Source organism: Enhydra lutris, unplaced genomic scaffold (genome assembly GCF_002288905.1).
Source record: "Enhydra lutris kenyoni isolate GAN:26980312 unplaced genomic scaffold, ASM228890v2 scaffoldscaffold6, whole genome shotgun sequence".
NCBI classification, from domain to species: Eukaryota; Metazoa; Chordata; class Mammalia; order Carnivora; family Mustelidae; genus Enhydra; species Enhydra lutris.
The window spans coordinates 11,865,797-11,882,217 of NW_019154090.1; the positions used below are offsets into that span (position 1 = coordinate 11,865,797).

Here is a 16,421-nt window from a genome sequence, read left to right on the forward strand (position 1 = left end):
TCCAGTTAGTGTGTGGTTGTGTTTAGGACTCTGAATAGAGACAATTCCCAAGCACCTGTGAATGATTTCCTGTGAATTTTCCAGGCTCTGGGCCTCCTGGCTATCGCCTGCCTCTGACTCCTTTCCGGCTTGTTTGCACGTGTTCCTTAGACCGGGCAGGGAGTGGAGGGAACAGGAAATCCATTCTGCCACTTGTTAGCAATCCAGGTAAAAGGTTTGAGGATGAGGGTTAGAAATTAGTCTCCGAGGGAGTCCTTTGGGAAGTCTCTGATTTCACTTATCCTTGCCTTTCCCCATACCTTAGAGAATGGAAGACTGACTGTAATTTAAATTTTTACTATTTTTTATTCAGGACCTCAGTCTTTGAAGCTTGTTTGATATCTCTGCTAATGTAAATCTTGGAACTTAAATGTGTGTATATCTGGCTTTATCTTTGCAGCTGCAGTGTGAGAGAGGGTATGGTATCAGAGAGAAGGAATCGGATCTCCTATTTCTGATCCTAGCTTTGCAATAAAGATAATATAATTAAGGATGAGTTATTGGTCTCTTTATACCTCATTTTTCTTGACACGCAAACCTCAAGCTTTGAATCAAGTTTCCCATTTCGTGTGACTAAAAGTAACATCAGCCACAGTCCTAAGTAGGCACCAAAGTGTGGTTAGGTGAGTCCCCTTTGGTGTGAGACAGATCTGGGTGTAAATCTCAGCTTCTTCTAGCTGTGTGACCTTGGGCAAGCTACTACTTTTTTTTGGAACCTCAGTCTCCTTTTCTGTAAAATGGGGATAATACCTACCCAAATAGGCCTACTGTGAGAATTAAATGAGAGACTATATGTTAAAAGTGTGGAGCACGGTGCCTGGCATTTAGTGAGTGCTTCAGAAATGGTAGTCATTATCATTACGCATTTAAGAAACACAGAAATTTCTACTCAGGTGAAGCTAGTTTTAACATTCTAAAGCATGATCATATTTGAAATGTTTCTTTACTTTTGGAAGGCAATTAGTGATTTTCTATAACTGTTCTGTTTCTGCTACAGGATTTTTTTTGCAGACCTTAACTTTGGGATTCCCTTTATTAACTGTTTTTGGTATTTTTTGAAATGTGTACTTTTTCATTTAAACTTTAGTGGTACTGTAGGTAATTTGGCTGTGTGTTCAATCTGTAACTGGCCCCTCCCCGCCTTTTTTTAAACCTTTAAGTTACTGAAAGAGGAAAAGTGACTCCCTCCTAGGTGACTGTTAGACTCTTTAAAAAGTCAGTGGAGTGATATCGTTTTAATTCTATTAAAACCTAGATTGTAACCTCGCTACCAACCCTCCTCGTGGGAGGCAGCAGAGCGGCAACAGCGCGGATGGGGAAAGTGCTGGAGAAAGGCAAGACTGTTGATAAAATTAACTCTTTGTTTTTTTTTAGCTTTTTCCCCTCAGTGTCTTTCCATGAAAGGATCATGAACTGCCCGGGGGATTGCTCAGCGCTGCGGGCACCTGCTCTTTGGCTGCTCGGGCTAGCCGCGGGTTTGAGTCCGTGCTCTCTGTGCTAAATGAATAACCTTGTGAACTGCAGCATTAATTCAGGGGACCCCCTAAGGGTTCAGAGGGATGAGGATTTTTTTATTTTTCCCCTTTAGTGGAAGCTGTGTACTGGGGGAATCCTGAAGTTAAGACCTACAAGAAAAATCGGCTGTGAAGGCAAGTCGCACCCATCCCTTTAGGCACCCAATTTCAATGATCTAGACATTTTCAGATGATGTGGATGTATTCACATCAGCGTTTCTTATGTAGATTATTTGTAGATGCAACAGGGTGCTAGCCAGTGATAAAGAAAAGCAGAAAAATAAAAGCTCCAGTTGGTTTTGCTAAATTCCACACTAGTGAGTCTCAAACTTCACGTGCGTCGGAATGATGAGAGGAGTTTACTGAAGATACATTTGCTCCAGTCTCCCCTCTTACTCCTCAGTCAAAATCCCTGGGCATGTGTATTTTACCAAGCCTCCTGGATGAGCACCAAAGTTAGAGAAGCACTGTGGTGTGATGGGTCACATTTTTTGACCGAGTATTAATTCAGTTCTGATAGGATTAACATAACCTAATTTTAAGAATGGAGTATGTATTTGGGTTACCTTTATGCTTAAAAAGGAATAAAGAGACTTGCCGTTGTCAGCATGTGCTGAAGACAGAATTTGCTGTGTCGGATGCCTCCTTGAGTTCAGAAACGTTTCTGGATCTTTGCTTGCTGTGGATCAGATTTTCTCTGAAGGGGGAGGGAGTGTCTGAATAATAAAGCCTTAGGAAAGCAGAAGGCAGCGTTTTAAGAGCCTGGGTGACATTCCCAAATTTATGCCAGTTTTTGTCCTTCTGGGATTGTGTTTTCATACAAGAGACCACACATGCATGAGAACATCAAAACAAATGTCTAAATTTATATGAGATACTACTATGTGTCTAAATCAAGTTTGCTGTATTTCTTCCATGAGAAATAGTTGGAAGACAGTTTCTATTTGGATGACTTCCAATAATCGGTGTCTAATATTTAATATGTAGGAAAACATTTCTTTATCTGTGCTTACCCCCATTTTTCAAAGCCTAGTTTTGTCATAGAACGCTATTCAATGCTGGTCAATGATATATATATATATATATATTTTGGTGTTTATAAAAACAACAGAAAATGGGGATGAAGGGATAAATTGCCAAGATAATGATCAGGCCTTTTAAACCAAGGCCCTAAGAAATGTTCAAGGTCCAAGTGACATACTGTAGTCAACATCAGGTTTCATGAATTGAGAGCTCACAATTTTCATTTGTAGGTGTTTACAGTACAGCTAACACTTGGAGATCAGCACTGGGAAGCTGAAGGAACTAGTATTAAAAAAGCCCAGCACACAGCTGCTGCCAAAGCTTTGGAAGGAACAAAATTTCCTAAACCCATAGTCCGCCCTTTTCGTAGCGAAGGAAGGAATCCAGGTATTATGCGTGGGCCAAGACAGGTTCCTTTCAAAAGTGTGTTTAGAGGTACCCGTTCAGTATGTATATGAATTCTTTCTTAACTAACTTGTTGACTTTGAAAGCACAGTTTCTACACTACCAGTGGCAAACGCTTACCTTTTCAGAATCCTTAACCATACTCGAAATCTAAAGCCTTGGTTCCCAATCTCTGGTCCCGTGACTCCTGACGATCTGGAAAGAAGGTCCTGAGAGGTGGGGGGTGTCACCAAACAATTTTCAAGGTTTCAGAAAAGCTTAGCGAAAATATCCTTTGTTCCTCGATAGGGTTGTACAGATTGCCAAGCATGTAGGCCTTAGCTGGAATCACTTCAACCCTGTGTGGAAATACCAGTTATAAGATGTTGATCAGAAACCCTGATTTTCAGTTACATGTCTCCTGATCATTAAACAGAATGAGAAAATAACTTAAATATTTATTACTTAAATACTTTTAGTAGATAATATCTCTTCAAACAAGGGACCCAAGCTGGAAGAAGACTAATAGAGAAGAGCGTCTGGTAAATGCTTGGGAACCACTGACGTACCACGGTGGGTGGGAGTGGCTACGACCGGTCAGGCACACCAAGCTGTCCCAGTCCCTTTGTACACAGGAGGAAATCCGAGGGATCTTGGCCACACCTTTATTGTTGCTTTTAATTTCTTCGTGGTGTTTCAGATTCATTCTCTACTGCAGGTAAATTTTCTGGGTCTGAACTGCTCTTAAGATGATTTAGGTTACATTAAAATGCAACTGTATGAATCACATAAGAAGTAAAATTCTTATGTTAGGAAGAGAGAAGCTGATTACTTCTGTGACCCTCTGATTATGCAAACCCAAGGATACCCTTATAGATTTGATTCATGTACTAAATTTAGTTGAACCAGTTATAGTACAGAATCAAGTCATTTTTTATTTTCCTCTACATACATCCTAAAGAGGCATTTTAAAGTGGATTTTTGTGTACATTTAAGTTGAACTTTGCCATTGCTAGTGTTGTTCTGTGTTTGATGTGAAAGTGTTGTTTTCAAATGTGATTGTGCACTGACACTACTCTTTCCAGCCTGGGTTTCCTTTTTTACATGTGTTTTATGGTTTATGAACTGGATGAACTGAGAGAAAAAAAAGTTAGACTATGAACAGTGTGCATTTTTACAGTTGATAATTCTGAGATAACTTTTACTTGCTCTTGTTTATATGGCAACAGAACTCATTTTCCTACAAGTATTCTCATAGGTCAAATCCCAATGTAAATACCGAGATTGGAAATACTTGAATATTTTGCAACCCTCACCTGTCTTCTCCAGATACAATTTACTTGTCTCTTCCTCAGTGATTCCACACCTTTCCTTATAGCACACGTCCTGTTGTGTAGTAGTTTTTGAGAGTGTTTGTGTTATTTGAATCCTCTGGGGCAAGAATTGTATCCCCTTAGCACAGTGCTTTGCGTCCAGTTAGTACTTAATACACGCATCATTCTGTGAAATAGTGTGCATAAACCTACTTCTAAGTATAAGGCAATAACCCAGCAAGTTAGTACAGAGTTTTATTGGCTAAGGATTCCCAAACAGTAAAATGATCTGGACAGTCATAAGGGATTTTTTTTAATCGTGGATTTTGATGTGCACTAGAACTGATTTCTAATAACTGGAATTGAGTGGCTTTCACTGATAACATCTTGTGCTAATTGTTGCCCCTCTGGTAGCCCTTACGGTGTATTTTGTGCTGTTGACTGTGTATTAATATCTAGAAATCACAGCAGATTCTTGGATTTCCTGACCTGATGCCTAGCAGTGAAGTACTTAGATCCTTTCATGAAATGCATTGTGAGTCCAATTAGTAGAAAGCATGCTGTTCTTTCTGATTTTAGTGACCGTCATTCTCGTGTCAGAAAACAGCCAGTTCTCTCTGTTGATTCTGTGTTGCAGAAAGCATAACCCCTACGGTAGAGCTAAATGCACTGTGCATGAGACTGGGAAAAAAACCCATGTACAAGCCTGTCGACCCATACTCTCGGATGCAGTCCACCTACAACTACAACATGAGAGGAGGTGCTTATCCCCCGAGGTATGTATCAGTTTGTTTTAAATACAGGTGAAAATACAGCTCATATTTGACACAGAAGAATAAAATCTGTAGATTGTGGAGCACATCATGATTTGGTCATCTGTAGGCTTGCCAAATGTTAAAGTCAGTCTTAATTGTGCTGGTACTTTTTACTAGGGGTGCCTGGGTGGCTCAGATCGTTAAGCCTCTGCCTTCAGCTCAGGTCATGATTCCCAGATCCTGGGATCGAGCCCCATGTCAGGCTCCCAGCTCAGCAGGGAATTTGCTTCTCCCCTTCCCTCTGGCTCTCTCCTGCCTATGCTCTCTATCTCTCTCTCTCACAAATGAATAAATAAAATCCTTAAAAACAAAACTATCTCTAGCAAGGGCCTGAGCGTGTTCCTCACTAGCAGTGTGGCTTGACCTGAGAAAATTTGGTTAAAGATCACCTTTTTAAATGCTTTGTTAATTTGAGCACGATTCTTACATCACTAAGATTCTCTGCACCCATAGATTTGTTGTTGTTTTTTTTAAAAGATTTTATTTATTTATTTGACAGAGATCATAAGTAGGCAGAGAGGTGGAAGCGGGCTCCCCACTGAGCATAGAGCCCGACACAGGGCTCAATCCCAAGACCCTGGGATCGTGACCTGAGCCGAAGAAGGCAGAGGCTTTAACCCACTAAGCCACCCAGGCGCCCCTAGTTTTTTTGTTTTGTTTTGTTTTTTTTAAAGATTTTATTTATTTATTTGAGAGAGAGAGAGAGAACAGAAGAGGGGGATAAAGACAGGGGGAGGAGAAGCAGACTTCCCGCTGAGCAGGAAGCCTGATGCAGGGCCCAGTCCCAGGACCCCAAGACTATGACCTGAGCCAAAGGCAGATGCCCAACCGACTGAGCCACCCACTCACCCCTAAATTTGCTAATTATTGCTTATTGGGTACTTTTTGACTTTGAGCTTCTGTGCTTTGTAATAGCCTTGGAGTACAGGTGCAGTAAAATACTAATTGAAACCCTGAAAGCTTCACGTATTAAAAACCTCCTGTTGGCAGTCCAGACGTTAGTGGATAGACTGGTGATCGGAATGGAAGTCTTCATTCCCTGCCTGACTTGGATGGAGGCAAAGCCATTTAAAAAGTACAAGCTCTGAAATGTGAGAAGCCAGGCTCTGCCAGGCTGTAGAGACTTGTTGGGGTTTTCAGAAATGAGGGCCCTTTCTAAGAAAAAAACAAAAAAACAAGAAACTTTTGTTTAAAAATTCCCAGCCTTTTCTGGAGACAGGCAACTGTGACTCTCAGATGTGAGAAAGAGCAAGTTAAGTTTTCTACCTCAGGCAAAGCCTAATTCATTTTAGATTTTGTAAATTCGGTTTAGCATTACAAACTGAACTCATGTAATTTGTAAGCTAGTCCATTCTGTGGAACATAAGGTTGTTGCCTAAATAGTATTTGCTCATCCTGTGTGCCAGTTCTAATCCGGTGTAAGCCTACGAAATCTCCGTGTGTACTGAGGAGGAGTCCTTAACGGCAAGGAAGCCTGATGTGATTTAGGACCCGTGATGAGGGCAAGACCCAGAATTTACCAGGGAGGAACATACAGGTGACTTAACGATCTAAGGTTGTAACTCTGCTAACCCTCTTTTTACTTTCAGGTATTTTTACCCATTTCCAGTACCACCTTTACTTTATCAAGTTGAGCTTTCCGTGGGAGGACAGCAATTTAACGGGAAAGGCAAGACGAGGCAGGCCGCAAAACACGACGCAGCTGCGAAAGCCTTGCGGACCCTGCAGAGTGAGCCGCAGCCCGAGAGGCCGGAGGGGAGGCGGCTGGGCGAGCAGGTGCGTGGGGAGAGGCATCCTCTTGGGGGCTTTTTCTGAGAAGATGCATTGAGAGCTGTCTGTAATGTTTGCTGTTTGGTAGCGTACGTGATTTTGTGCTCTGTAGCTTTCTGGCCTCTCCCCACCCCCTTAAGAAAATGTTTTAGCAAGAAAGATGCCTTTTTTCCTCCGTGGTATAGTTTTGAGTGAACATGGTAGGAAGATTGTGACTCAGTTGAATTGCGAAGCACGTGCGTGGATGAATTCTTCGGTGCAAAAGATGGTGCTTATCCGAATCGACTGCAGTTACAGTACGAGCTCAGAGAATTTTATGTAGCCATTTTTTGACCAGCTGCTCTGTTACGTTGTACCTTTTGCTGGATAACAAACCATTACAAAACCTAGTGGCTTAACACCTCTTGGCATTTATTTTGCTCACGTATCTGCAGTTTAGGCAGGGCTCTGCGCGGGAGATGGTCTCTGCTCCCCATAGCTTTGGCTGAGGTGGTTCCAGGCGCCAGAGCATCCGTTTTCAAGATGACTCCCTCACTTGGCTGGAAGTTGGTGCTGGCGTCGGCTGGGAGCTCAGCAGGGGCTCTGGCTCGAGTACCTCTGTTCCTCTGTTAACCTGAGCAGAGGCTGCTTCCCCATCCTCATGGTATGGTGCTGGCTTCTAAGAGCGAGTATCCTAGAAGACAGGAAAGGAAGCAGCTTCCAATTTCTTAAGGGCTAAGCCCAGAAATCCCCATAGCGTTGCTTCTGCTATATTCTACAGGTCAAGGAGGCACAGAGTCCAGATTCAAAAGGTGGAAATACAGAAACCTCCCTTTTTATTAATTAGATGAAATTCACACCACATAAATTCAACAGTTTTAACTGTTTTAAATATACAGATTCAGTTGCTTTTAGTACATTGACAATGTTAAGAACCCTACTTCTGGATGAAAAGAGTGTCAAAGAATTTGGGGGCCAGGTTTTTTAAATCTCTAACACCTTGTGACTGAATAGGAACATAGTCTTAGAAAGTCTGACTTTTTCTTTATGGTGTGTCACACATTTTAAAACAGATGATCTGTTTCCAGGGTCCACTGAGGACCAAGTAAAAAAAGGGACTGTAATTTAGAAGGGGGCGATTTCATGGAGTTAAAGAGACAAGCTTCTCACTGGTGAGGTTTGTCAGAGGCAGTAGGTAGTATCATCTGAGTCATTTTGGAGGCTTTGCATTTTTTGATTTCACTTTGGTGCTAATGTAATTGGAGTCAGATGGGGTAGTTATTTCTCAGTTTTTCGTAGCCAGCAGTTGTTAAACGATCGCTGAACACTGGTATGTGGGCTCTCTGCTTCAGAACCACTTGAGAAGTTTAAAAAAAAAAAAATTCCTTGGTCCAACCCACATAATTCTAATAGGAGTCTGTCTTTTGCTTTTCTTAATTTTTTTCTTTTTTCTTTTCCTTTTTAAATGTGCTCTTGGAGTAGCTCTGAAGCTTGATCAGGGTTTGGGAACCCCTGGTCCTAAGTATTCTCAGTGCTTCCCCCTTAGGCGGCCACCCCACTTTGAATCCTGCTTGGAAGTTCTCCCCATATTGTTGAAAAGGGCAGGTACCCGTTGGGTGTCACCAGTCGGACCCTGTGGCCCTGGAGCAGCGTGGTCAGCTCCTGCCTGACGGGGCGGAGGGGGAGGGGACGCGCTCTCCTGGGCTGAGCTTCACGGGTTCATCTGGCGTGTGGACAGAGTAATAGTATTTGCTGAGAGTAATGGTAAATCTCCTCGAGCCCCTGTTCTAGTTCTCTATGGTTTGAGATAGAGACAGTGCCCTTCAGAATGGCTGAGACTGGCGTAACCAGTGCTGCAGAAACTAGAATCACTGAGTTGGATGAGACTTCCTTTGCGCTGATTAATGAAACACTTAGCCTCAGTGATTTACCAGGCCTCCTGGGTGGGTGGGTAGTAGGACGCGAAGAGAGACATTTTTTTAAATTTTAATTAATTAATTAATTTTAAGAGAAAGAAAGCACACGTGCAAGTGAGCTGGGACGGGCAAAGGGAGAAGGGAGCAAGAGAGAGAAAATCCCAAGTAGGCTGCACACCTAGTGCGGAGCCCAACTGGGCATTGATCTCAGGACTCGATCTTAGGGTCCTGAGATCATGACCTGAGCTGAAATCAAGAGTTGGAGTCCCACGTGCCCCAAGGGGGACATTTTTAGAAGGTATCTTTAGGGGCACCTGGGTGCCTCAGTTGATTAAGCATCTGCCTTCAGTTCAGGTTGTGATCCCAGGGTCCTGGGATCAAACCCATGCATGGCTCCCTGCCCCACAAGGGGCCTGCTTCTTCCTCTCACTTTGCCTGCTGCTCCCCCTGCTTGTGGTCTCTCTCTCAAATAAATAAAATATTAAAAAAAAAAGAAAAGGTATCTTTAACTTGGTTTACTTACAATTAATGCATGTGAACGATAAAAATTTAAAAATTAAACATTTTGGTGGATGTCACTGCATATTTAAGTAAATACATGCATCTATTTAACAGAAGTGGGGTGATATTGTATGGTAACCACTTTTTTTCACAGAACTGCTTATCATGAATACATTGTCATGCCTATTATAATTCCTGGGAGGACTCAAACTCAGCTGGCATCTGAGCACTTTTTAATGGTTACAGAGTGTTAGAAAATAGGTAGTGAAGAGCACTGTTGTAGTTAAATCTTTGTGCAAGTCTGAGACTGTTTTTATGAGCCACGGACCTGGAGTGGAAATGCATGGCAGGGTAGATGGCCACGTTCCCCGCTGGAAAGATGGTATCATTTTAGACCGCTGCCAACAGGTGTGAGCACTGTGTTTGCCCCTGGCCTGCCAGGCATGGGAATTATAATTTTAAGCAAATTGTTTGTTTTGCTGTTGACGATTTGTAGGGCATGTGATTGTGTGGTGGATCAATTCATCTTTTCTAAAACATGGCCAATAAAGACAGCAGTTTCTGCCTACAAGGCAGATGCAGTCAGGTCCCTTGACGATAGGCATCGTGCTAGGCCCTGAGGGAAAAAAACCACAGCCGTGTTGCTTCCCTGGTGGGGTTTCATTGATCAGCTGACAAATGTTAATATTAGAATCATCGGGGTGCAGTGAGTGCTCGGGTGGGAAGTAGCAAGTATTATGAGAGTGTCAGATGTCTTATTTATTTATTTAGTATTTGAGAGAGAGAGCGTGCATGAACCAGAGGGGCACCGAGAGAGGGAAAGAGCATTTCAGGTGGACTCTGTGCTGAGTGTAGAGTCCAGTGTGGGGCTCGATACTGTGACCCCGAGATCATGACCTAAGCTGAAACCAGGAGTCAGACATTTAACCGACTCTACCACCCAGGCACCCCAGATGTTTCCTTTAAATTGGAGTGACCAGGGACACCTGGGTGGCTCAGTTGGTTAAGCAGCTGCCTTCGGCTCAGGTCATGATCCCAGCGTCCTGGGATCGAGTCCCACATCGGGCTCCTTGCTCATCAGGGAGCCTGCTTCTCCCTCTGCCTCTGCCTGCCATTCTGTCTGCCTGTGCTTGCTCTCTCTCCCTCTCTCTCTCTCTGACAAATAAATAAATAAAATCTTTAAAAAAAATAAATAAATAAATAAACTGGAGTGACGGTGATGCGTTCAGAGAAGTTCTTTCTGAGGAAGCGGCATTGAAGCAGAGACCAGACAGAAGCAGAGGAATGGCAGCAGCCTGTGTAAAGGTCCTGCGTTAAGAATATGCTTTTTGGTTTTTGTTTGTTTGTTTTTGAATCTAAGGTTTATGGTAATAAGGAATGACTTATTCAGTGTCTGGGCTGCTGGGAGCAAGATGGCTAATAGCTACAGTATTTGTAATAGACAAAACAGGAGCTAGCTTCGTGTCGGCAGGGTGTGGTAGATCTGCACACATAGGCATGAAAGGAGGCCCGCACTATAAGGGTAGGAAGGGGGTTAAGAACCTTACAGCTGTAATTTCGTAGATAGTGTGATCCTGTTTGTGTTTAAGTCAGTGGAAGTGCCTTCTGTGTGTATGTGTGTGTGCCTGTGTGTGTGTTTGTTTGCACATAGTTTCTGCCTTGAAGGCTGCATCAGGTTTTAAAAGTAGTTTCTCTTGGTGGTGGTGGTAGGAAACAGACTTCAAAAAAAAATTGTACCTTTTTTTAATAAATAGTACTTGTGTAAAAATAAATACACATAGCTCTTCTGGTTTTGAGTCTTACGTTCACTTGGGCCAGGGACGTATTTAGGTGGGGCTTAAACTAAAATTGAAAATTGGAGACTTCGATTTTTATTGTTCTTCCAGGTCTGTTGGACCCAATTTTCATTTTTGAGCTGCTTTTTCAGGCTCTGTAAGGAGTGATACTGTGTGACTTGTATTCTTTTCTGGAGATCTTACAAAGAACAAAGAGAGAAAACATACTTACTTTTTTAAGTAGAATAAAATCCTTTCTGTCTTAAATACTGACCACATAGGTCCTTTGGACACTTTTGTAAATCTTCATCTTAGGGAATCTAAGTTTTCCTTTGTCTTGAGTGAGGCCTGCTGCATTTGTCCTCCTACGTATCATTTCAGCACTCTTTGTCATCCATGCCTAAACATGCTGAGCGAGACTCAGCTACAAGGACATGGAGAGACGATGCCGTCCCGGGCTGGCTGCCGCAGCAGGGAGGTACTCATTGCATCGCCATTGCTGTGCCTGCTGCGCTGCCCACTGCGGCGCCTCCTTCCCAGAAGATGCAGAAGACCGGAGACCCCATCTTTTTCCTGTGCTCTTAGCTTTCCTTGAACTCAGGTGCGAAGGCAGGATTTTTCTTTGCCTCTAGTGACAAAAGGAAGAAAGATGACAGAGGAAGACCTTCCCGTTATTAGACAAGTGAGAACGTGCCCTAGACTCCAGTGGTGATGGTGGGTTTGAGAGTTTAAGCGAATCTCAGACTGTGAATCTTCAGACGGCATCTTAGATAAGCTCTCCCAAACTGAAGGATCGGCGAGTGGACAGTATATTTTTATGGTGTATGGAAAGGAAATGTGTATTCTCTTCTGCCATTCAATAGAAAGGACATTGTGACATTATTTTGTGACAAGAATCGGGAACATCCTGTTTTGATTTATTAAAAAGTATGTGTAACAGCATTCTTTCAATTTTTATGATATTTGGCCGCCAGAATTTATTTCTCACCACTTACGGTCCACAAAATAAGTGGACAAATGCAAAAGGAGGTGTGTGTACAAAGGTCATTGGGAGGATGTAGATGTTAAGACCATGAAAAAACTCAAAAAAAAAACACAAACATTAGATCCTTCTTTGGGGGTTCACAAATCTAAAAATGAAAGCATTTCGTAGTTAGAGAGCAAAGAAGATAGCTGTTCTCTCTTCGATACAGTTATGAGTCAGTTTCACAAGTAGTGTGTTCTGATGATACCGCTACCGGAAGAATCAGAAGTCATGATAAGCTAGAACTCACTGGGAATGGATTTGGAAAATGGCATTGCTGCAAGTGGGGTGTGCTCTAGGTTCAGACGTGCTGGGTGATGAGCCATTAGCTGCATTTATTTTTTTTATTTTTTATCTTTTTCAAAGATTTTATTTATTTATTTGTCAGAGAGAGAGCGCACGAGAGTGAGCACAAGCAGATAGAGTGGCAGGCAGAGGCAGAGGGAGAAGCAGGCTCCCTGCTGAGCAAGGAGCCCGATGCGGGACTCGATCCCAGGACGCCGGGATCATGACCTGAGCCGAAGGCAGCGGCTAAACCCACTGAGCCACCCAGGCGTCCCCATTAGCTGCATTTAAAGGACTGTGCCCATTTGGGGTACATAAATGCCTTCCAGACTACAAACCTAGAATAGAAACTTGGATTTGCTATTTTAATTTCTCCTCCTCCTCTTCCTCCTCCTCCTTCTTCTTCTTCCTCCTCTTCTTTGTACATTTATTTATTTATTTTACAGAGAACAAGTCGGGGTGTGAGGTAGGGGGAGGGCAGAGGGAGAGAAAATCTCAAACAGACTCCCTGCCCAGTGCAATGCCCGATGTGGGCCTCTGTCCCTTGACCTGAGATCATGACCTGAGCCAGATTCACAAGTCTTGTGCCTAATTGACTGAGCCACCCAGGTGCCCTGCTCTACCCAGGTGCCCTGCTGTTTTAATTTCTTGTTAAAATCTCTAAGGAAAAGATTCTTGTCCTTTTATTCTGTATGTTATTTATAGAATGACTAAATATAGAAAAATAAAGAGTCTGTTGGAGCCAGATAGTAAATGGTGAGATGACTATTTTGTTCTGGCATACTGAGGGTTAAGCATGGTTCAGAGTGTTTTTTTCTTTTCTTAATGTTGCCTAGATTTTATTGCTGAACCATACACTATGGAATTGATGTTAACAGTAATTCCCACTTCATGAAGGTAAGACTAAGGCTCCACTACACTTTCCCCATTTTACTGAGAATGGTATTTGTGGATTTGTTTTTGACTCATTTTGCTGCTTTCCCATTGCAACATGTTGTTCACTCCAGATAATATCAAAATTATGTAAAAAGAGCAGCATATTCTCACTTCCAAGTAAATGTATATCTCTGTTTCTTGTTTTGCATTTTTATTTTACTGGCCGCTTTGTCCCTATTGAAATCCCTTGAGAAACAATGGCTTAGAGCAGTGAATCTCCACTCTGTTGTAAAATCAGCTGGGGTCTTTGGGGGAAAAAAAAAAGTAGTCTAAATAGAATGAATCTTTAAGCCCTACCTGAAAAAAATGTAAGTTCCTTCATCTGGAGTAGTAATCTAGAGAGCGTCTGTCTGTCTTTGCGGAGCTCCCAAGGGGTCCTGCTGCTGCTGCTGCGGTTAAGAAACACTGGCTTACAGCTCAGGTTTGTGCAGTGGATTGTTGTTTTCCATCAGGCTTATGTGGAAGCTCAGTATTTAAAATAGGAGAGTAGGGGCGCCTGGGTGGCTCAGTGGGTTAAAGCCTCTGCCTTCGGCTCAGGTCGTGATCCCAGGGTCCTGGGATCGAGCCCCGCACCGGGCTCTCTGCTCCGCGGGGAGCCTGCTTCCTCCTCTCTCTTTCTCTCTGCCTGCCTCTCTGCCTACTTGTGATCTCTGTCTGTCAAATAAATAAATAAAATCTTAAAAAGAAAATAGGAGAGTAGCATTTGATTAGTATAAACTTCCAAGTTTGAATTTTATAATATTTGGGAAGGTAATCATAGTGATAATGATGTATGTGAATTTTCAGAACACACAATCATACCATATATTGTTTTCAGCCTTGAAAAAAACATGGCTGAGAACAATATATTCCCATTTTAAAACCGTGAGTAAGTCTGCTGTGGAAAGGAGAGGGAGAGGAGCTTCGTTGTTTTCCTTAAAAAAATTAAGATTTCATGTCAGTAGTTCTTAATGTTGGGACATTTGTTCAATCCAGCACGATTGCCTGTTACATTACTTATCTTTTCTTTAACTTCTCTGAATGTTTGAAATAAGTCATAATTAAAAGCTAAAACTAATTGGGCTGGTAAAATGAACAACAGATTTGAAAATCGGAGTACACGCACGGTGGCTGAAGTCTTATTTTAGCCTCAGCACCCAGTTTATTTCCAACTTTTGTTCTGGTTTTGTGATTGGACTCAGCATCCGAGTGCAACCTTTGTTTTAACAGCTTATCTGCTTAAAAACCTCTGGATATCCTTTGAGTAAACAGCTGTCCAAAACCTGAATTGTGCACAAAAATGACCTAACTTGTTAGCATAAGTTAACGTGTTGACAGTCTCTAGTGTGTTAATATTTGGTACGGGACATACTTTTTTAAGTTGCTTTTCAAAGATAAACATAAAGGTTGCCATTATAACCATTCTTGAAGTGCACAGTTCTGCGGCACTGAATGTATTCTCAGTGGTGCACAGCTGTCACTACTGCCCATTTCTAGAGCTTTTTTTTTTTTATCATCTCACGTTGAAACTCTGTGCGCATTAAACAGTAACTTTCCCTCCATCCCCCATACCCCGGAACATCTATTCTACTTCTGTCTCTGTGCGCTTGCCCATTCTAGATACCTAATATAAGTGGATATTCATTTTTTGTTGTCGGGCTTATTTCATTTATCATGTTTTCAAGGTCCATCCATGTTGTAGCATGTGTCAGCATTTCCTTTCTTTTTAAGGCTGAGTAATACTCCGTTGTGTGACCGTTCCACGTTTTGTGTATCCATTCATCTGTTGTTGGATGTTCGGTTGTTTTCACTTTTTGGCTACTTGAATAATGCTGCTATAAACATAGGCGTCCCAGTACCTGCTTGTGTCCCTACTTTTAGTTCTTTCGAGTACGTATCTGCTCATGTAATTGCTGGATCATCCTGTAAATCTATGTTTAACTTTTTTTTTTTTAAAGATTTTATTTATTTATTTGACACAGAGAGAGAGATCACAAGTAGGCAGAGAGGAGGGAAGCAGGCTCCCTGCTGAGCAGAGAGCCTGATGTGGGGCTCGATCCCAGGACCCTGAGATCATGATCTGAGCTGAAGGCAGAGGCTTACCCCTCTGAGCCACCCAGGTGCCCCTATGTTTAACTTTTTGAGGAACCACCACGGTTTTGCACAGAGGCTGGGCCATTTAATATTCCCACCAGGAATGCCCTGGGATCCCCACTGCTCCATCGGCTCGCTAACACTTGATGTTTTCTGTGGCCATTCCTAAGGGGGGGGTGCACAGTGGTGTCTTATTGTGGTTTTGACTTGCATTTCCCTAATGATGAATGATGCTGAGCTCATGTACTCATTGGCCTTCTTCATGTACTCATTTCTGCCTTCTTCAGAAAATGTCTATTCAAGTCCTTTCCCAACATTTTTAAACTGGATTGTTTGTCATTGGGTTGTTGGTATATTCTGGATATTAATTCTTCATCAGATCTATAATTTGCACATACTTTCTCCTATCTGGGGGTCATCTTTACTTTCTTGAGAGTGTCTTTTGATGCACAAAAGTGTTTGATTTTGATGCAATTCAGTTTATCGCCTTTTTCTTTTATTGCCTCTGTTTTCTGTCTGCTATCCAAGAAGTCACTGCCACATCCAGCGTCATGAAGCTTTTTCCTGATATTTTCTTCTAAGAGTTTTATATGGTGTAAGGTGGTTTTTTAAAATTTTGTTTTTGTTGTTTGCATATGGAAATCCATTTTTCCTTTTTTTTTTAAGATTTTTTATTTATTTTTTTGACAGAGATCACAAGTAGGCAGAGAGGCAGGCAGAGAGAGAGGAGGAAGGAGGCTCCCCACTGAGCAGAGAGCCCAATGCGGGGCTCGATCCCAGGACCCTGGGATCATGACCTGAGCCAAAGGCAGAGGCTTTAACCCACTGAGCCACCCAGGCGCCCCGGAAATCCATTTTTCTAAGCACCATTTGTTGAAATGCTAAAATACAGGGTGGTTTTTTTGTTTGCTTGTTTTAAGTTTAAAACTTGTTTAAAAAATAAATTTTAAACCAAACCTCCACGGAGCTCTAAGTCATCTTGCTTGAAGATTTCTGGCTTTAAAGATGCTCTCATAAAAAGTCAGGCCCACTTTCTGCTTACGATTTAAACAAGAATAAAAGTATCTTTAAGTT

General features: G+C 42.3%; 1 protein-coding gene across 5 annotated transcripts in view; it reads left to right on the plus strand.

Moving 5' to 3' along the window:
• Positions 1-16,421, plus strand: part of LOC111141376 (staufen double-stranded RNA binding protein 1) — a 56,256-nt gene that overhangs the window by 20,114 nt on the left and 19,721 nt on the right. For 4 of the 5 annotated variants that reach the window (XM_022493870.1, XM_022493871.1, XM_022493872.1 and 1 more), the window contains exons 5-7: positions 2,807-2,963; positions 4,911-5,049; positions 6,678-6,864. In XM_022493870.1, coding sequence (XP_022349578.1) covers positions 2,807-2,963; positions 4,911-5,049; positions 6,678-6,864 — 483 coding nt within the window. The remainder of the gene's footprint in view (positions 1-2,806; positions 2,964-4,910; positions 5,050-6,677; positions 6,865-16,421) is intronic. The other variant, XM_022493874.1, reaches the window with a different exon arrangement.